Here is a 23,022-nt window from a genome sequence, read left to right as displayed (position 1 = left end):
ACACACACACACAAGATATTATTAATAGTAATTACTTATCCTTTTTGCTCTAAAAAAATTTAAACTATATTTTGACATTTTGAGTAAGAAAAAACAATACTCAAAATTATTTTTTAAAATTTTTATTGATTTTTTCAAATGAATATATAATATCCATTTTAAAGGAATACTATTGAATAAAATTAACTGAATGAAAAAAAAATAAATAAAATAAAAGAACACTTACCTGTTACCTTAAAAATAAGAGAATTAAATGAAGTTTTTTGTGCACTTATCAAAAGATTAAAGCTAATTAACACACAATTTTAAACTGATTCACTAACCGTAAGTTTCGTAAAATATAAATAAGGGAGCTTCAGGTATGGATGGAAGACCAGACACTAATAAATAAATGCGCAAATTACAACATTATTTCTTTCAATTAATTTGTTTTCACAAATCTCGCAGCACACTTGTTGAAAATCGTTGCCATAAAACACCAAACCTAACAAACAGCTTAGTGTTTTCATTGAATAAACAAATAATACAACTCCATGCAAAAAATCAAATCAAACCACATCAATACCAGAAGGGAAACTGCCAAGAACGAACATAATAGAATACCAGCAGTGTTGGATAAAGGAAATTACTAAACAGAAATTCTGCTGGATTTTGCAAAGGCATTTGACAGAATACCACATGGAATTTTCTTATGCAAATTAGAACGAATGGGGATGGATAATATGACACTAGTTAAATGGATAAATGGGTGTCTGCTGGACAGATATCAAAAAAGTGATATATAGAGGGACAGAATCGGAGCGAAAACAGATGACTAGTGGTGTGCCACAAGGTTCAGTGCTGGGACTATTGCTGTTTAATTTGTACATAAATGATATAGGAAATAACTTGAAATGAAATATTGAGTTGTTTGCTGATGATGCAAAATTAGGTAGAGTACTAGTTAATCAAGGTGATGTGGATGGCTTGTACGATGATAGGCTGTCAGAATGGGCAAAAGATAATGGGTGTCAGTTCAATGTGAAGAAATGTAAAGTTATGCATTTTGGGATAAACAGATTACAAGCTGTGTATCACATCGATGGCATTGTACTCCATGAAATAGAGGAAGCTAGAGATTTAGGGGGTGGTTAGACAGAGTTAAAGTTTAGAGGACATATTGCTAAGGTAGCCCAACCTAAGAGATAAGGAAGTTGTTATTCCTCTTTATAAAGCCTTGATAATTCCACATCTGGATTACTGTGCTCAAGTCTGGTCCCCTGGGTTTCTTGGGGATGTGGAAGCGGTGGATAGGATTCAGAGGCGAGTGACCAAGATGGTGAGGGGTCTGTGGAATCTTCTCTATAAAGATAGATTGAAGGTTTCTCCTATCAACCAACTTCTGCATGGATTGCAGAAGTTGGTTGATAGGAGAAAAAGAGGGGATATGATAGAAACATTTAGGTTGTTTAAAGGGTTTTATAAGATTGATGTGGAGGAAATGTTTCAGCACTTGACTGGAGGGGCCAGAACAAGGGATCATTCCTGGAAGTTGAATAAAAGTGTGGTTAGTAGGATTGTGAGGACTAGATGCTTGGAGAGTTGTGAATAAGTGGATTGGGTTGCCAGAATCAATTGTGAGTGCTTTGCCTGTTAATGGATTCAAGGAGAGGTATGATAGATTGTGTGGATAGTTTGGGTCTTCTGCAATGCGTCTTTGGACTCCACGGAGGTGCACGTACAATAATGATAATTATGCATTTCTGAAGGGGTGATATGTTGGTTTCATATACTTTAAAAGGTCAGGTTAAAAACTCAAAAGCTAACCTGACTTTTTATAATCACTGAAACAACCAAGAAACTTAGAAATCATAAAGGAAATAAAAACACAAAAAAAAGTGCAATACATTCATCATAAAAATTAACAAACTTCATCTCCCCCACAAAAAACCATCCATAAAACTATCACAAACAATATTCATTCACTACAAACCAATAAACCAATAACAAGATCTTAGAACAGGTGAATTCATTTAACTACCTAGGATGCATGATCACTTATGAAAATGAAAAAGATATAAACATAAAAATTGCAAAATATTTAAAAATAACAGGAGTAATTAACTCTATATTTAAACCAAACCTAGTTCAAAAACAAACCAGGCTAAAAGTATACAATACATTAGCCCTACCGGTCTTAATGTATGGAAGCGAAATCTGGACAATAAAACAAAAAGACAAACAAAGATTAACAACAGCAGAAATGAAGTTTATGAGAAAAACTGCAAAGTATACCCTATTTGATCACAAAAGAAACGAAGATATTATGAAAGAATTAAACCAAGAACCAGTAATTGAAAAAATTAAAAAATATAAACATAGATGGATGGAACACGTTCAAAGAATGAAAACAGAAAGATTACCAAAACAAGCCTTAAAGTACAAGCCATTAGGAAAAAGAAAACCAGGACGTCCTCTTAAACGATTCAACGATGACTTCTAAGGCCGGAACAGGCCATACTAGGCCTAAATCCTTGATACGTATGATGATGATGACAAACCAATAAAAAAAATGCTGCATCATGTGGAAAACCTACACACTCACATTAGAAAGTGAAAATAAATAAAATCCTAGAAAATATAAAAGAAAAGAAACGCAACACATTCATCATAAAAATTAATAAACTGCATCCCACCCCCAATAAAAAAAAGCCACTTTATAAAAAATAAACAGTAAAATCATATCACCCTTGGAAAACGAAAACCATCAAAAAAAAAAAAAAAAAAATTCAACCAAAATATAAGCACCTCAAACACAAAGACATGCATTACAACAGCCATCATAGTTAAAACTAGATAAAAAAAAAGTTAGTAAGAAGATTTTATTGGATTAATTCAGATGAGATTATAAAAAGAGTAGAAGGTGAGAGGGGAAAAACCAGAGGTCATCTCTGGAAGTTATGTAAGAGTGTGGTGAAAAGGGGGTGTGAGGAGTAGATTTTATTATTATTTTATTATTATTATGGGTATCTCCATGGAGTCAGTAGACTCATCGTGGGAGACCCAAAATAGCAAAACAATATCTGTCATATCTCTTCTTGAATTCATTTACAGACAAAGAACTCACAACTAAGTCAGGAAATGAATTCCACTGATTCACCACCCTCCAGGCAAAAAACCTTGTTCTCACACCCTTGTTAACCACACTCTTCTTTAATTTTCAGGGATGACCTCTTGTTCTTCCATCACTATCACACAGCTGAAACATTTCCCCTGCATCAATCCTATAAAAATCTTTCAGTAATTTAAATGTTTCTATCATATCCCCTCTTCTCCGCCTATCAACCAACCTCTGCAATCCACAAGCTTGCAATCTATCAATGTAGGGAGCATTTTTTACATCACTCACCAACTTAGTCACTCTTCTCTGAACCCTCTCCACAACCTCCTCATCTCCAAGGAATCCAGGTGACCAGACCTGAGCACAGTAATCCAGATGTGGAAGTATCAACGCTTTATAAAGGGGAATAATAACCTCTTTATCTCTGGATGTCAGTGTGTTCCTCAACAACCAAGTAATCCTATGTGTAATCTTGGACACCTTAGCAATATGTCCCCCTGAACTTCATCTCCCTATCTACCAACACCCCTAAGTCCCTAGCCTCATCAATCTCTTGAAGTACTGTTCCATCAATGTAGTACACAGCTGGTAATCTTTTAATCCCAAAATGCATAACTTTACGCTTTTCCACATTGAACTGACATCCATTACCTTTTGCTCATTCTACTGGCTTATTTAAATCATCCTGCAAACTTTCAATATCAGCTTGATTTTTTATTCCGCTATCCAACTTTGCATCATCAGCAAACAACTGAATATCATCTTTTAAGCCATTTCCTATATCATTTATATACAAATTAAACAACAATGGCCCAAGCACAGAGCTCTGAGGCACACCACTGGTCACCTGCCTCATCTTGGACTCGGCTCCTCCGTACACCACGTTCTGGTATCTCTCCCTGAGCCATTCTCCTATCCATATCACCAATTTAGTATCCATTTCCATCTGCTCCAATTTGCGCAGTGTTCCATGGGGTATCCTGCCAAAGGCCTTAGCAAAATCCAGAAGTACCACTGTGTAGCCAGTTCCTTTGTCCAACTCACGTCATTCTATTATAAAAAGTTAATAGATTGCTAAGGCATGATCTACCTTGAACAAAACCATGTTGGCCTCTATAGGGTATCATATCTTGATCCACCCATTCTTGAATTTTGTCTTTAACCAACTTTTCCAATACTTTTACCACTATTCCTGAGATGGTGATTGGCCTATAATTAACTACTGCAGTTTTAGAGCCACCTTTATGCAAAGGAACCACTTTGCCTAACTTCCACTCCCTAGGGACCAGACCAGAGTTCAAACTTAAGTTAAATATCCAAGTAAGAAGGGTTGACAATTCCTTTGCACATTCACGCAACACCCGAACTGATATTCCATCTAAACCTACAGCAGTGTTTGCATTTAAATTTTGAAATATATTAAATACCTCTGGAATATATTAAGTACCTCTGATTTCTTAACTTCAATTCTCATATTAGTTATTGCTACAGGTACAGAGATATCTCACTTGCGTGATAGACTTTTGAAAAGTGATCACACAGTAACTTGACTATTACATCTGATTTTGTCACCTCAATAGCATCAGCACCCACTAAAGTTATCCTTCCGAAGTCATTCTTCCTTTTACTTGCCACATAGCAGAACTCTTTGGGATTACCCCTGATCTCATTGGCTAAGGTCTTCTCATAATCTGATTTAGCTTTTCTTACTATGCTGGTAACCTTTTTAGCCTTGTACTGCTCATGGGTGTACTGATTGCATTTCTCCTTGTACATTCTCCATAACGTTTTCTTTTTTTGCAGATCAAGCTTGATACTACTTTTCATCCATCTAATGCCTACCTTGTTTGTCTTCCTGACTATGGGAACACAATCTGATATTGCTTTCCTCAGATACCCGCTGATTTTATCCCATGCACTGCTAACATCTTTCCCCTGCAATACGTTCTGCCATGGGATGGCTGCAAGCTCGCTCCGAAACTTACTATAATCACCTAACCTGTAGTTCTGTATATAACCCTTCTTAACAAAAGAATCCACAGATTTTGCAACCTCCCAAGTCAATGATCCACATGATCACTTTCACCAATTGGAGGTAACGAGGACACCTTACTTATGCATATATCCTCTGAACCAGTAACCAGGTCCAACACTCTCACACCATGTCTCCCTTCAGTTATGTGCTGTTTCAAGTAATTAACTACACTCTTCTTTAATTTCTTTTTAACTTCTTTAATTTTTTACATGGAGAATTGTCAGTGAATGGAAAGCATTACCAGAATGTGTTTTTAATGCAAGATATTAAGGAAGATTCAGTATGATAAATATGTTGTCAGTTGAATAAACCTCCCACGATGAGTGCTGACTCCATGCAGGGTGTAATAATAATAATAAACATAATCTACTATTTGCTGTTCTGATATTGACATGTAATTAAAGGTTCTACACCAAAAAAAAAAGCCAAGAAATTATATTCTTGGTTTCATCCTTGATCCAAGTGTAAGCAAACAAAGTTTGCATGTGAAGTATTCTCATAACTGGGCTACTTGTGTGTGTGTGTGTGTGTGTGTATACACACACACAAGCTTATGACTTTTCATCAGTTGCCTTAGTATCCCATAATGCAAAGCACATATTGTCTTATGGACGTGTATAATGCTATGCATGATGAGGAATGCCACTGAAACAACCAAGAAACTTAGAAATCATAAAGGAAATAAAAACACACAAAAAAGTGTAATACAGTCATCATAAAAATTAACAAACTTCATCTCCCCCCACACAAAAAGCCACCTTACAGACACCAGTGCCAAAAGAAGAAACACAAGTACCAAGAATCAAGCTCTGGAAACCCAATTTCACCTTAAAAAAAACCAGTGATGTAATATATTGGGAGTGCCAGACCGTTTTTGATCTTTATTGAAGTCTTATCAATGGGAGCCAGACCCTGAAGTAATAACAAGGTTGAAGTAATCAGAAGTCATATTTCCATATACAAGTAGCTAAAAGGTGTCATATCTTTTTACTCAAATACTATGGATTAGAGATACAGGGTGTTCGGGATAAATTTGACATATTTATAATTAATTATATTTTCCGTAAGTTACATGTATTAACACACACTTCTCTTCATTTAAAAGTTTGGACCCTTCTTCATTCATATACAAGATGTCAGAAAGGTTGGATAGCTGGAACCCACCTGAATCATGGAAGAGAATAACTTGTATCATGATGATTCGTGCCCGCCATCAAAATAAGGATATTACGACTGCTGCCCAATGCTCCCTGAATACAGTAAAAACAATCAGGCATGAACTAGAGACTTGCAATGGTGACTACGAGGATGTAGCAAGAAGAAAGATCCCTAGCAGACGATCTGATTGCGTTCGTACAGCAGAATTCCTCGCAAATCTGCAGGAACAGGTGTTGAAGAACCCTGGCATTGGAATTCGGGCTTTGTTCGTGGAGTTGCTAATTGTAGTCAAGCCCTGGATAACAAGGGTAGCCAATGGTAGGCCGTATGTATGGCAGCAGGATTCGGCCCCTTGCCACACCTCTGGGAAAAGTCAAAAATGGTTGTCTGAAAATTTCTACGACTTCACCAGTCCAAATGTTTGGCCTCCAAACTCCCCAGACCTTAACCCCATGGATTATTTTGTATGGGGCGCAGTTGAAAAAGACACCAATCGCACTTCCAGTAATACAAAAGCCCAGTTAATGGATAAAATTAAAACAGTTTTTGCGGCCCTTCCCAGGGAGACTGTAGCATCAGCTTGTTCGAGGTTCCGAAGCAGAATTGAAGCTGTGATCGATGCTAATGGTGGTTATTTTGAGTAAATCTTGTTGATAGTATTGTAATTAACTCTGCCTGTAATGTTTTTTTGTCAATTCATTAAATTTAATAGATACAAAGAAGATTTTCTTTTTCCTTACGAAACTGTCAAATTTATCCCGAACACCCTGTATATCTTGAAAGTTTTTTCATTTGCTTATACTATAAATTAAAGATGCCAAGAAATTATATTCTCAGTTTCATCCTTTATCCAAATATAAGCAAACAAAATTTGCATGTGAAGTATCTTTACAACTGGCTACTTGTATATACAGGCTAATGACTTCACATCAATTGCCTTATTATCCCTCAATGCAAAACACATAATATGTGTGCTTGAATTATATTCTTGGTTTCATCCTTTATCCAAATGTAAGCAAACAAAGTTTGTGCATGAAGTATCTTCGCGTCTGGGCTACTTGCATATACAGGCTAATGACTTCACATCTTTGTTATTAAAAGAATACGTAAGATCACAGTAATAACTTTTTAATTAATAAGGTACCGATATTTCATACTCAAACTAATAGTACATCTTCAGTGTCACACAAACAAGTCATTAGGAATGGAATACAAGTAACGAATGTTCGGTGGATCACCTATTAAAATACAATTGTTGCCGTGTGCTAGGAAATGATAAGAAAATAATAATTAAGATTTAAGTATATATATATATTTTTTTTTTTTTTTTTAATATATGAAATGATAAGAAAAAAATAATAATCTCTTATACTTGGATAAAGGATGAAAATAATAAAAGCTAGGAAATGATAAGAAAATAATAATTAATATTTAAGATATATATATATATATATATTTTTTTTTTTTTTTTTTTTTTTACATAAAATAAAAGTCTCCCAGATCTTCAAGAGAGAGAGAGACAATCATTTCGGTATAAAATCAGTCAGTGTAAAATAGCTTCACAACTTTCTTTAAAAGGCATTCATATTTGAACCTGCATCTATGGAGGAGAATAGCTTTATCCTGCTGGATATTTTTGGGTGCAAAATTTAACGATGTAAGTGAGAGTATTAGAGCGCAAAAACAGGGTGAAAGAATTGATGGTTGTGGCGGGTAAGAAGGAATTGAAAGGAGATAAATTTTTTATGAGAGAGGACTTTAAAGTATTGTTAAAGGTAGTGAAAGAAAAGAGTGACAGAGTTAGGATGGTGAGTCTGTTGCCGTGGTACGACAGAGAGGAGTTTAGAAGGAGGGCCATAATCACAAATAACTTTATGTGCAGGTTATGCAGATGGTGTGGTGTGGAATCCGTGGACTTATGGAATGAGTTTGATGGGCGAAAGGATTTATACAAGATGGATGGCCTGGATTTGGTGTGCAGAGACTGGAAAAAGTGTTGCTGAATGAAGTGAAAATAGATGTGCAGAACCATGGAAACTAGAACTACCAAGGAAGGGGGGAAGTGGATATGCGGACATCAGTGAGGCAGTTGAGTGTAAGAATGTATATAATGTACCCAAGCCAGTACTAAGGACAAGAAATTGGAATGGGATAGTTAGAATAACGCATCAAGATAGGGGTGGGACAAAGGGACCTCTGCATTTCATGTATACTAATGCGAGGAGTATTACGAACAAGAAGGAAGAATTTTTTGCCTTGATTGGCTCTTCCTGGCCACAGGTTATTGGCATTAATGAAACATGGCTGATGGAAGATGATATAGTTAGTGGGATAGAATGTGGAGGTTATAGTGTTTAGGAGGGACAGAGAGAATAAAATGGGGGGAGGAGTGTTATTGATGATAGCTGATGAACTGCAGCCAAAGATAATTGAAGTTGTATTGCAGGATAGTGAAAAGAGCACATTTGAGGCTATTTGGTGTGAGATTGAGACTGGCAGAACAAAATAAATAGTTGGGTGCTGTTATGGACCAGGTGATGGAATAGATGGTGGAGATAGTATGCATAAACAAATTGATGAAATGAGAGGAAGGAGGGTAATTATTATGGGGGATTTCAACTATGGTAACATTGATTGGAAGGAGGAGAAGAAACATGTGAAGAAGGAAGTGGATTTTATTCAGTTATTAAGGGATAACTATCTGAGACAGCATGTAATTGAAAATACTATGGGTTTGAGAGTGCTTGACTTGGTAATAGCATCTGAGAATTTGACTGTAATGAATATGACCATGTTGCCACCTATTGGTGAGAGTAATCATAAGTTCTTGACCTGGGAGGTGGCTAAAGGTGTAGAATTTTCGATTAAGACAGGGTATATGTGGAATTACCTTGCTGGCAAGTATGACAAGCTTAGGAGATTGCTTGGATCAGTGCCATGGCATGTAAAACTGGAAGGGCTGGATGTCGATAGAGCATGGGAAGTGGTCAAGGAGCATTTACAGGAGGTTATGGCTGATTGTATGAGGGTCCGAATAGTAAAACAAGTAGGGGTTAAATGGATGAATAACACCATTAAGCTTGAGCTGCAAAAAAAGAAACAGCTATGGAGAGAATTTAAAGAGAAAGGTGTCCTGCAGGCACATGAACGATATAAAGTGCAGGCCAGAAGGGTAACAAGTGTGGTAAAAAAAGCAAAAGCGGATTATGAAAGGAAACTAGCTATGCAAGCTAAAGAGAATCCCAAACAATTCTTTCAATATGCTGCAAGCAAAAAATCTTTCTCTCATCCTGAGATTTTTATTTAATAAGGTCATACACCTTGTGGCAACTTGTATAGGTAAAATTTATAAGTTCTGCATTACTTCAACCTTGGCATCTCAAGATCTGGCTCCTACTGATGAGACCTCAATAAAGGTCAAAACCAGTCTGTGTAGTGGCAGTGCTGTAGCCCATGAATTTAACTGAGGCATGGCTGTTGCTGTTACTTCCCCCAGATGAAATATGAGCTGCTCTGCTCGGTGGTGGGGTGAGCCTGCCATGGGGTAGAGCCAACACTGAGAGTTCTCGGTGACAGTGTGAGCCTGTTACTGACGGGGAACAACGCTGAGTTTCTGAGTTTTTGTTCCTGTGGGTCTCTCATTATTGGATGATCGGGAGGGATCTCACGAGTTTTTTGGAGAGGTAACGCTGCACTTAAACAGGGAAACCAGTCTGAGTAGTGGCCTTTCCCTTAATGCATAGCATCATACATGTCTGCAAGGAGATGTGCTTTGCATTATGGGTGATATGGGAGATACTAAGGAAAGTGATCAGAGCTTACTCCACCTTTACCACGAGTTGCCTCAGACCTGAAAATACTTCAGGCGCAAACTTGACTTACCTGCTTGTTTGCTTACTTGGAAAAAGGATTAAAACCAAGTTTATAAAATTGCTTGGTATCTTTAACATATAGTATACCCAAGGTAAAAAACTTTCTACATATATATATATATATTGTGTGTATATATGTGTGTGTGCACACGCTCATGCAATGCTCCAGATGATGACCTTACCTTATTGCTGTAAGTAGAGAGTTTACAGGAATACACTCTCCGGCAGGCATTCACGAGTTGCCTTAGCACAGATTACTTAAAAGACATGCCTCCCAAGCATCTATATATTCGCCTTTTATTAATCCATTTTGAAAGGTTTTCACTGGCGTGACAGCTGTTTCCAACTGGTTGGTTCCCCTCAGAGACCAGGCAGAAACCTTAAGAATGCAAAAACTTGTTCAGTACTAAGGAACTTGAAATGTCAGAGAAATCCTTGACTGGCTTCATGTGCTGACATGTACTCTTCATCAAGAGTATGCTCATTTTACATAAGAGTAAATGACTAGAGACTTAAAAGGGTTTTTTTATACTAGTCCTCTTCATGTGTTCATTATATTGGAATTTTGAAGACTATTTATTTATTTATTTTTATTTTTTTTGCCTATATAGCTGCTGCTGCTTCTCTGGTGCATCAATCCGAAGATTGGTTAGTTATAGCAGCATGTCATAACATCCCTCTTGTGACCTCCTTTTTATCTCTTCATAACTCTTAGTGGCAGTTAGCATCATTATGTTGTTTATATATGAAATTCTTGGTCTGCCCCATGGCCCCTTTCCAAAATAAACCTCCTCCCCCCCATTATTTTTGTGATCAATCCCCCATGCCTCAGATGGTGTCCAATTAGGCTTTTTCTTCTCTTATTGATGTGGTTCATTAGTGACTGCTCTTTATGAACTATATTTAGAACTTCTTCATTACTTTTTCTTTCTGTCCAACTAATTTTCATCATCTTTCTCCTGCACCAAAGTTCAAATGCCTCCAACTTTTTTATGTCTTGTTTTGTTAGCATCTAGGCCTCACAACCATATAACACAATACTCCATATGTATGTTTTCACTAGCCTTTTTTTGAGCTGGATGCTAAGTCCTTTACTGGTGAAAATGTTTCTTTTATTGTAGAATGGCTTTTTTGGCCAAGATTATTTATGCTTTAATATCTGATTGGTTTCTTCCATCTTCCGTGATCAGACTTCCAAGATATTTAAAGGAGGATACCTGTTGTATTGGGTTATTATTTATTTCCAGGTTTATTTTCATTGGATTTGCTTTACTTGTAATTAATAGTTTTGTTTTCTTATAATTAATTTTTAGGCTGTACTGTGTGAAAATATCTTCCATCTTTATAAGGTTGGTTTTCAGTTTATCTTCGTTATCAGCTATAACTGCTATGTCATCTGCAAACCGTAGCCAGTTAATTTCAATTCCATTTTTCTTAATTCGTGTTTCCTATTAGTTCTTTCAATTTATTTGTTGCATCTTCAATGTAAAGATTAAACAGTATGGGTGAAAGAGAGCAACCTTGTCTTACATCTCTACTTATTCTTGCTATTGCGGTTTCTGTTTTATTGCTGGCTGTTTCTATTACGGCTTTTTGGTGCTTGTAAAGATTAAATATGAGCCTTCTATCTTTCCAATCTACCTTTATCGTTTTTAGGGGGTGAAGCATTTGGTTCCAGTCAAGACTATCGAAAGCTTTCTCCAAGTGAAGAAAGACTATCAGAGTATTTTGATTCTTCTCAAAGTTTCTTTCCATAACCATTCTTAGAACTAGGATTGCTTCTCTTGTTCCCTGTTGTTTCCTGAATCTAAATTGGTCATTGCCAGTATACTCTTCAGCCTTCTTTGTTAGTCTTTGTATAGCTGCTAATCCTCCACAAATCCAAAATTTGTCTAACAACTTCAAAACTTTCTGACATTTGGAGTGGTGCACCAGAATTCCCCCAAAAAATATTTTATTGCCCAAAAGAGTGCAATTTACTTAATTTGACTTCTTGCTTATGAACTCATTTTTGCTACTATCTCTCACAAATGATCTGTCTTCTCTATATGCCTTTTCTACAGATAGTTTTCTTCATGGGCAGTTTCATCTAACTAATATGCATCATTCATCTACTTTCCTTCAGTCCTATCAAGATTGAATTGGTAGCTGGTCAACATCTATTCACAGTCAAACTACAAATCTAATGAATTACCCTTCCTCTTTCTTCTCTTTACCTGTATTCTCTGAAACTGCTTTTCTCATCTAATTTCTTCAGGACTATAACTTCCATTCCTTGAAAAACATCACATTTCTTCTTGACTTCTAGTTGGCTATGATGTGTAAGTCCAGCAACCTTTTATGTGGAAATGGTAAAAAACAAACAGGAATAATGGATGATTTCATTTATTTTGCATCTACTTGTAATTCACAACTTTTAAAATATAATCTTACTGATTTTGCTTTTAGCTTATGTAATAGTAAACCAGAAAAACTTAATTTTATTGTATTCCTTCCAATTATACATAAAGTATTTAAATTAGAATTTAGTTATATTCTTTGTGGTTGTTTACTTATTTATTTTATTTTATTTTAAAGAATGGCTATAGAAATCGAAAAGTTTGAGATAACAGATTGGGATATAGAAAACGAATTCAATCCTGACAGGGTAAAAAGAAAGCTAACCAAGAAACAACAAATTTATGGTAAAATTTTACTAATTATTGATTTAACTGCTTTATAAATGGCTGTACGAAGTTTGTATATTTATATTTTCTTCTTAAAAAAAAAAAAAACTCAAAATAATAAAATCGCAAAATCCCTAAATGGTATTATTATGTTTAACAATTTAAAATTTAACAGTTGTGCTGTAATTAGTTTGCTTTTTTTTTTTTTTCAATAAAAAAACTTTTCAAACTTTTCAAAGCTGTTTCAATGTTCACATTGACAGAAATTAAATCAAATTCATACTGTTAATCAACTATAAAGACATGGTTGAAAACAATGAGATTTTGTTAGCAATAGCAAAATGAGGGTAAAAAATTATCCTTCCTAAAGGATAACTCAAGGTAAACTAGCCTGCAGTAGCATAGACTTCTGCCTACTACACTTTTATAGTGCATGCTGCTGCTGCTGCTTTGGGAAGGAGGGGGGGTTACTAATGAATGTCTTTTCTTTTTTTTAAGATGACCCGACACATGAAAGGCCACAAGACCTATATCACTATAGTGCCTTGTGTGGGAAAGTGATTAAGGAGGAAAAATGTAGCCTGTTGATATGTTTCTTAAAGAGTGGTAGGTTGTACTCAGTGGAAGATTGTTCTGAAGAATAGCAGTGGGTAGAACAAAGGAAGCTGATGAGAAGTTAGTTCAGCATGTTCAGACTGGACGGCATATTGGTGTTGGCCAGTGGCTGCTCTAGTTCTTACATGGTTTTTGTAAGGGTGCCACATGATAAGCTGATATTTAAGTTGCAGCACATGGGTCTGGATGTCAGATTGGTCAACTGGATTCAGGATTGGTTGTCTGATAGGTATCAGATAGTTGTGTATGGTGGAGCAGTTTCAAGGAGGCAGAGGGTTACAAGTGGGGTCCCACAGGGCTCAGTACTAGGACCTATATTGTTTAACCTTTATATCAATGACTTGCCAGTGGATTGCAAGGGGATATTCAGTTGTTTGCGGATGATGCAAAGCTAGGAAGGATTATTAGTAATAGTGCAGATGTGGTAGTCCTGCAAGAGGATTTGAATAAACTAGATAGAAGGGCAAATGAATGGGGGGTGTCGGTTTAATGCAGCAAAATGTAAGGTCTTGAGGTTTGGGAAACATCGATGGGATGCAGCATACTCTATGAGAGGAGTTATGATGGAGGAAGTAGAGGAGACAAGAGATCTGGGGTTGATGGTTGATAGAAACCTGAAGTTTAGGGGACATATTGCAAATGTGGTGAAGATAACACAGAGGATTGCAATTATGAGAAGGACACTGACCTGTAGAGATAGGAGGGTTATCATTCCGTTGTATAAATCTCTGATCAGACCACACTTGGACTATTGTTCTCAGATTTGGTCTCCAGGATTTGAAGGGAATAAATTAACTGTGGAAAGGATACAAAGACGGATGACAAAGATGGTTTCAGGCCTGTACAAGGATAGTTATGAAGATCGGCTGAGGGAATGTGGACTGCAGAGTTTGGTGGATAGAAGAAGGAGAGGTGATATGATTGAGACTTTTAAACTGTTGAGAGGTGGTTACACGGTTGACACTGGGGAGTTCTTTTGCTTGGTTGAATAGTGGGAAGGAGTGATGACAAGAGGCCATCCCTGAAAGTTACGAAAGGAAACTGTGAGCAAGAGGGTGAGGAGTGGTTTCTTTGCATGGAGGGTGGTTGAACCGTGGAATGCATTGCCTGATGGAATGGTGAGAGCGAGAATGGTCAATGAGTTTAAGGAGTGGTATGATAGACTTTGTGTTTCTTAGGGGGGGGGGATCTCCCCCTCGATGAGTCTTGACAGACTTTATGTTCTTAGAAAGGACCTCCCACGATGAGTCTTTCGACTCCATGGAGGCCTGAATAATAATAATAATAATAATAATAATAATAATGGTTAGAAGAAAGTGGAGGAATGGTAGTAACCAGCTCAGAGGAGCAATGCCTATGAAAGTGCTTATAGAAAAGGCACATCACTGAAAAAGAGCACTTATGATAAGGTGACTGAAGGGAGTCTGTGAGAGAAGGGTCATCTGTTAGGCGGATTGTCCTCTTCTGAATATCATTCAAGAATTCTTAGGGAGGTCTTATGTGCCCTTCCCCAGATATGGGAAGAGTACATAAGAGTACAAAATCCAAATTGGTTGGATCTGAGACTTATAAGGTCTTAGGAGTTGAAAGGAAGAGAAATAATGTTTAGAATGGAAAATAACACCAAGCTTTTTAGAGGCTAAGGAGGCTATGTAAGTAATGTGTTTGTGTCAGGATTAACTAGATTTGACAGTCAACCCAAAAAGAGAAAGCTGATCTTGAAAAGAAATTGGAACATTATCAAATGTGAGAGGGGATGAGGTAGGATTTTTCTTGCAGGTAATAAAGCAGGCTTCGGTATTTTTGGCATTGAAATTTACTAAGCTGACTTCACCCCAATTGAGGATGTTGAGAAGGTCAGTGTTTAAGTCACTATTATGGTAGATCTTGAGGCATCTAACATTTAGAACACTGCAGGGTTTGTCAAATGAGGAAGAGCAATGAAAAGTACTGTCATTGGAAAAGCTGTGAATAGGATTTGAAGTCAGAGAAAGGAAGTTATTGATGTGTAAAGGAGAAAGAGTGTAGGTGAGAGCACAGAACTCTGGGGTACTTCAGCATTGATGGGGAAATTTGATGAGAGAAAGCCATCCACCATGATACACAATGAACAAATGGTGAGGAAGCTGGCAGGCCAGTCATAGAGTGTAGGAGGGAGGCTGTAAGATTGCCACTTGTTCAGTAGTTCTTGGTGCCAGACATGTTCAGATACCTTTTGAAATATCAAGAGCAATAACATGAGTTCCTCCAAATCTTTCCATGGCCCATGTCCAAAGGTGGGTGAGATATTTTATAGCCAGGACAACATGATCTACTGACAAGTGATAAATTTGGAGAGAAAATATAGCTGAGTCCAATAAAAACAGGAAATACAAGAAACTTGTATGTTGACAATAGGAATAATTGGGTAAATGGAATATTATACAGAACAATACATAGTTTATATTTGAGTTGTAAGTCAGCAGTTAAAATTGAAAGAAATACAAGACGATGGTTTGATCAGGTGTAAGATTAGGATGTGCATGATCTCCACTCTTATCATCTATGTGGATCACATTATGGAAGAAAGTGGGTTTAAATTGACATTTGAATCAGAGATATGAAACTTAGCTATTTGCTTTATGCAGATATGTTGTACTACTAAACACATCTAGTGCAAGTCTCCAGGATTCACTAACTAAATTGAATAACAGCTGTAACAAATTTGGCATGAAAATCAGCAAGCCCCCCCCCCAAAAAAAAAAACTATGAAAATTATTTTTTTGATAACAGAATAAGCAAAGCTGGAATGGCAGGGAGCCAATTGGATGATTTTTATTTAGAATGAGAGAAATTAGCCAAAACACTAAACTAGTGGTATATAAGACAGTGTTCAAACCAATTTTATGTTATGGATCTGAAATTAAGTTAGAAATAAAGCACATCAAAGATTAGAGATCACAGATATGAGAATTCTGAGAAAAATTACAGCTGAGCAGGTGGCATCAATGTGCAGAGACATATGAAAAATGAAGACATTAGAAAGGAACTTGACGTGGTTTGCATTCAAGAATTTGTGAGCAGGTCTAACTAAGGTGTATGATCACGTAAACAGAATGGGAGGAGAAAGATTAGAAAAACAAGTGATTAGTGGCAAGATAGCAGGAAAAAGATCCAGGTGGACTGATTCATTCAGAAGTGTCTTAGAAGATTACGATGTTAGATATGACTATATTGGAGTGCAGTAGACTAATTTGGAGTAAAATTGTTGATAGGAAATTAAAAATAATCGAAACTTAAATGTATAGTGCTCTCATAGTAGCCTCAAGGGGTGTTCAGGCTACCATGAGAGCACTGTACATTTAAGTTTCCATTATTATTAATTTCCTATCAACAATTTTACCTGCATCAGGAAATCGATGATGATAACAGAACCAGTGGATTGTCAGAACCATATATATTGGTTTGATTCTCGTCGTGACAAGAGGAATCCTTATATGGGCTTTTTCAGTTGAAGGCGAGGTAGCCGATCTCATACAGTGGTAGCAGGGTTTTTTCTCCCGGAAACTCAGGTTTTTCATCCTGCATACAGACAAATCTGCCTTCAGGACACATGCAATTTACAGACAAAAAATACTGTTGTTGGTGATGATGGGCGATAGATGGCATTGATGGTAGTAGTGTCATAGTTGGAGAATTAAGTAGTAGTGGAGAGAAAGAGATGTATTTGGCAAAGTAAAGTAGCATGCTCTCCCACGATGAGTTCTTGGACTCCCTGGAGGTGTCACGTAATAATAATAATATATAAAACATGCAAAAACTGCTACATGAAAAAGTACATACGAGTATGTGAACAACAGTGGCGGCTCGTGGCTTGAAATCGTGGGGGTGCTGCAAGCTTTCTAAATATACATACACACTGTAAGTACAGTGTATACATGTTTGGATAAAATATCAAAATTATGGTAAAAATTAAAAAAAAAAAAAATTAAACATGAAAAAATATTATTTATTAGCGATAAAATTATACAGTTGGTATAATTCAAAATTACTTAAAAATAAAACATATTCTTCATGTTTTGTTTCATGAAAAAATATTGTTTATTACCAATAAAATTATACATTTTAGTATAATTCAAAATTACTTAATTTTGAATTAATCCATTCCTTTAATTATAATTAATGGAATGGATTTAAAATTTTTGGACATTACAATTAAATCCTTTAATTGTAATCTCCAAATATTTAAAGAGACGGAGTAAACACGATAAGCACTACGAACACTCTACTACTGGTGCAAACTGCATAATAAACAACAGTAGAACTGCATGATGGACAGTGCCACATTACGCTAATAGCTCGCATCTCACTATGACGTGCATATGCTTGTGCACATAGCAATATGACACTGTGGTAAACACAGTGCTGCTAGCATCCTTCGTCCTCCTAAGTGCTACAAGATGGATTTTAATTATTTTTTATACAAAATAAGAGAATTGTATAGGATTGTTGATGATAAAATGAAATATTACAAGCAAAATATAAATAAATTAATAAATATATTTATATATCGAGAAAAATTGGGGGTGCTGCAGTTCTGCAGTGCCTATACATGAGCCACCCCTGGTAAACAATAATGGAAATATATGACAGAAGAGAACTAGACAAGTAGAAATTATAAAAAATGAAAGTGAAGAATTAACATTTAAATTTCAAACTGTTACATTATCTTAAATTAATGTCACTTATATGAACTCTTCATAAAAAACTCAACATATCTGCTTTGTACCATTTAAAAAATAATTAAAATCCATCTTGTAGCACTTAGGAGGACGAAGGATGCTAGCAGCACTGTGATATATATATATATGTATCATTAACATCATCAGCCATTCTCGATCCACTGCTGGATGAAGGCCTTTCCAAGATTACTCCAACACACTCTGTCCATGGCTCTCCTTTTCCATGTCACTCCTGCAAATCTGATGTTATCGTCAATCCACCGTGATTTCACTCAGCGTCGTGGTCAATTTTCCCCTTGTGGAATCCAGTCCAATACTTCTTTTGTCCATCACTGATCTTGTCTTCAGGCAATATACCCAGCCCATTGCCACTTCAGATGTTTCACTCTTCCTATGATGTCAGAGACTTTGGTTTGATTTCTTATCCATGTATTCCTTTTGTGATACAATCTTGTGATACCAAGCATACTTCTTTCCATACTAAATTGTGTTGTTCTTAATTTTTGAATTTCCTTTGTATTCAGTGTCCATGTTTCACAGCCATATTTCAGTATAGGAAGAATACACTGGTTAAAAACCTTTCTCTTTAGGCATAAGAGAAAGGTTTTTAACCAGTGTATTCTTGAAACAGTGTACTCACTGAAACTAGCCTACCAGTCCGGAACTCGGGGGGAGGGGGGAAATAGGCACTGGGGGAACCCCCTTTCGAGTCATCAGAATTCAAAGAGAACTGGCCTGCCAGTCCGGAACTCGGGGGAGTTGGGCGCTGCAGGCACTGGGGGAGGGCTGAACCGTTTTCAAAATTTGAGTCATCAGAATTCAAGGAGAACCGGCCTATCAGTCCGGAACTCGGGGGGGGGGGGGGGTCGACCGCGTAGGACGATCCCCCCCCCCCCCTTCGAGTTTCAAAATTTGAGTTATCAGAATTCAAGGAGAACCAGCCTACCAGTACGGAACTCGGGGGATGGGCTCCAGGGGGACGAAACCCCCTTTCGAGTCATCAGAATTCAAAGAGAACTGGCCTACCAGTCCGGAACTCGGGGGGAGGGTTGGGCACATTTTAAATACAGACTCCATTTACCTACGGTGCCCAAATCCCCAAGTTCCAGTCTGGAACTCGGGGGGGGGGGGGGGGGGGGACTGTACGTGCCAGGGGGAATATCCCCCCCAGTGTGTGTATATATATAGGGTGTCCCAAAATTCACGCAAGATTTAAATTTAGCGCCATTTGTGCTGTAAAGTGTTGCCAACGAGAAAAAAAAGACAGCGTGACAGCTGACAGTTCAGGGTTATTAAAAATGGAGCGCTACACGAAAGAACAACGCATTTTCATTGTTGAGCAATATTTTAAAAATAATGAAGGTTTGGCAGCTACAGTTCGTAATTTTCGTACAAAATATGGTCGGAATAGTGATTTAACTTCATCAATTGTGAAAAGGTTAATTAAAAAATTCAAGGAAACTGGATCAATTAGTGATCTTATATACTCTGGCCGTCCTTCAACAAGTCGTTCAACAGAAAACATCAAAGCAGTTCGTGAGAGTGTTGCTGAGAGTCCAGGAACATCAATTCGGCACTGTGGTCTTGAATTGGGCATTTCGAGAAGCTCTCTACAGCGTATTCTCACGAAAGATTTGCATCTTTATGCTTACAAAGTTCAATTGACTCAAGAACTGAAGCCTACTGACCACACACAGCGAAGAGAGTTCGTTGAATGGATTATGGAACAACAACAAGTGGATGCTTATTTTTCAAACAAAATCATCTTCAGCAATGAGGCTCATTTTCATCTTGATGGCTTCGTTAATCGACAAAATTGTCGCATTTGGGGTTCAGAAAATCCACGAATGATTGTTGAGAAACAAATGCATCCACAACCTGTCATTGTTTGTGCGGATTTTGGGCTAGAGGCATCATCGGTTCATTCTTCTTCGAAAATGCAGCTGGTAAGGCAATAACAGTTAATGGTGCTCACTATCGCGACACGATAATCCAGTTTTTTGTACCTAAATTGCAAGATATGGATGTGGACGACATGTGGTTTCAACAAGACGGTGCCACATGCCATACAGCCCACGAAACAATTCAATTACTGCATGAGTCATTTCCTGGTCGTGTAATTTCCCATTTTGGTGATCAGAATTGGCCTCCCAGATCATGTGACTTAACGTTGGACTTTTTTATTTGGGGTTTTTTGAAGTCTAAGGTTTATGCCAACAAGCCCATGACTACCCATGCCTTGAAGGAGGAAATTGAGCGCTGTATCAACGAAATTCAGCCACATTTATGCAAAACGGTCATGGAAAATTTTAACAAAAGAGTGCGTATGTGCCACAAAGCCATGGAGGCCATTCACCCGATATGCTATTCCATGCATAACCATATACTGTATACTTTATGAATCAATAAGAAATTACAATTTTTAATTAAAAACCTGTATTTTCTATCAAAATTACTTCTTGCCTGAATTTTGGGACACCCTGTATATGAAAGAATGATCATTAACTCGGTTAGCATACATATTTTTTAAAAAGAATTGAATGACCAGAACCGAGATTTAAGTAAAAAAGGTTTTAATATAAAAAAACGCGACTAGTTTCAGCTTGTAACAGCCTTCATCAGGTGACATTATAAAAGAAAGAAAAAACACTAAAACACTGAAGCTTAAATAAACTATGAACATCATAGAGAGTCTCTATACATAATTGACATTAAATCGTTGTGGTTGTATTTAAAGCTGTTCTTTCTTAGTTGTATTTTTGGGAAAGTGCGTGCTAGTAGCATTTCGTGAAAGCCAGTACATGATTACAGATGAATGACAATCTGGGAGGTTGTAGCTCGTTATTATTTAGATGTACAGGATTGAAGATGATTTCTCTAAATTCCACGATATTTCTCTCTTGTTCATCATTGCAACGGAAGATGTTAGTAGATTTTTCCCAGCAGACTTTGTGACTTTGGTTTTCATCATTAGGATTAGCCGACAAAAGGATATGACTTGATAATGCATATGCTCGCTGTCTCTTGTAAGTAATGTGCCTCATGTGTTCTTCCATACGCAATTCGACAGATTTGTCTGTCTGTCCAAAATAAGGAATATCACAATCACACAATATTTTATATACACCAGGGTATTTGAGATGACGACAACAAGGTTTTGGATGGCTTATTAAGAAACGGATCTTTGGAAGTGGAGTGAACAAGGTTCTGATATTGTATTTTCTTAGAACTTTTGCTAATTTATGTGATACTGTACTTATGTAAGGAATAGATATATTGCCTTTGAATTTATTTGTTTCTTCTGGGTGATGTCTAGGAGGATTAAGAAGGAATCTTTCAATGATTCTCTTGGAATATCCATTAACTTCGAAAGAAGTTTCGAGATGGTTTATTTCTGTAAGAAGTTCATTTGGGTCATCCAGAAGAGAAGAAATTTCCACCTTGGGACAAAGAGGCTCTATGTCCCAAGGTGGAAATTATTCCAAGCTTATGAGGAGGGAAGTAATGGGACTGACTATGCAGATATCTGTTGGTATGTGTGGGCTTTCTATATATCGATATTTTGAGTTTACCAGAAGAGCGAGTCAGTTTGACATCAAGAAAAGGCAAGGGATTATCCGTTTCAAGCTCGGCAGTAAACTTAATACTTTGATGTCGGTTATTGAGATGTTCGAGGAAAACCATAAGGGAATCATGTTCATGGCTCTAAATAATGAAAACATCATCTACAAAGCATTTCCAAACTTTAGGTGTTAAAATAAAGGAAGCGATAGCCTTGGTTTCAAAATCCTCTAAGTAAATATTTGCGAGTACAGGGGATAATGGATTACCCATAGCCAGTCCATGATTTTGCTTGTATATAGTATCTTGAAATTTGAAGTAACCGGACTTGATGCAATGTGTAAGTAAGGCTAATATTTTTTTGGATAACTTGTCCTTGTTAGGACTTCATCTGTTGGGACATTAGTGAACAGAGAAGTTATGTCCAAGCTAGCCATGATTTCATCTTCATTAACTGTTATATCCTTGATGTATGTAACAAATTCTGTAGTGTTCTTGATAAAGGATGGTGACTTGCCTGAAAAACTTTTGAGGTATTTGGCAAGATATTTTGAAAGGTTGTACATCGGAGAAGTGATACCTTCTACAATTGGGCGTAGTGGTGTGTTTTCTTTGTGGATTTTAGTAACACCATATATGCGAGGAATTAACAGATGGAGAGAGCGTAGAGATCAGTGAATGTTTCGGGATAATTCAGTTGTTGTTTTTAATAAATTGTTAGTATGGAAGAACACATGAGGGACATTACTTACAAGAGACAGCGAGCCAGTGCATTATCAAGTCATATCCTTTTCTCGGCTAATTCTAATGACGAAAACCAAAGTCACAAAGTCTACTGCGAAAAATCTACTAACATCTTCCATTGCAATGATGAACTAGAGAGAAAAATCATGTAATCTAGAGAAATCATCTTCAATCCTGTTCATCTGAATAATAATTTGAGCTACAACCTCCCAGATTGTCATTCATCTGTAATCATGTACTGGCGTTCATGAGATGCTGCTAGCATGCCCTTTCCCAACAATACAGCTAACGAAAGAACAGCTTTAAATGCAACCACAATGATTTAATGTCAGTTATGTATAGAGCCTCTCTATGATGTTCATCGTTTACTTAAGCTTCAGTGTTTTTTCTTTTTTCTTTCTTTTATAATGTCACCTAATGAAGGCTCTTACAAGCCGAAACTAGTCGTGTTTTTATAGTAAAACCTTTTTACTTAAATCTCAGTTCTAGTCATTCAATTCTTTTTAAAAAAAAAAAAAATATATATATATAATAATAAAATTTGAACACG

At 36.8% G+C, this 23,022-nt stretch overlaps 1 protein-coding gene across 1 annotated transcript in view; it reads left to right on the top strand.

The window, feature by feature from the left end:
• The window catches only part of sip1 (septin interacting protein 1), a 292,796-nt gene that overhangs the window by 4,560 nt on the left and 265,214 nt on the right, over positions 1-23,022 (top strand). The window contains exon 2 of the mRNA XM_090395420.1: positions 12,743-12,849. Coding sequence (XP_090251546.1) covers positions 12,744-12,849 — 106 coding nt within the window. The 5' untranslated portion in view covers position 12,743. The remainder of the gene's footprint in view (positions 1-12,742; positions 12,850-23,022) is intronic.

Source organism: Typopeltis vanoorti, chromosome 7, assembly GCF_054136105.1.
Source record: "Typopeltis vanoorti isolate ZY-2024b chromosome 7, IOZ_Tvanoo_1.0, whole genome shotgun sequence".
Classification (NCBI taxonomy): Eukaryota; Metazoa; Arthropoda; class Arachnida; order Uropygi; family Thelyphonidae; genus Typopeltis; species Typopeltis vanoorti.
The sequence above is the reverse complement of the archived record's forward strand: the minus strand, read 5'-3'. Positions and strand labels throughout refer to the sequence as shown.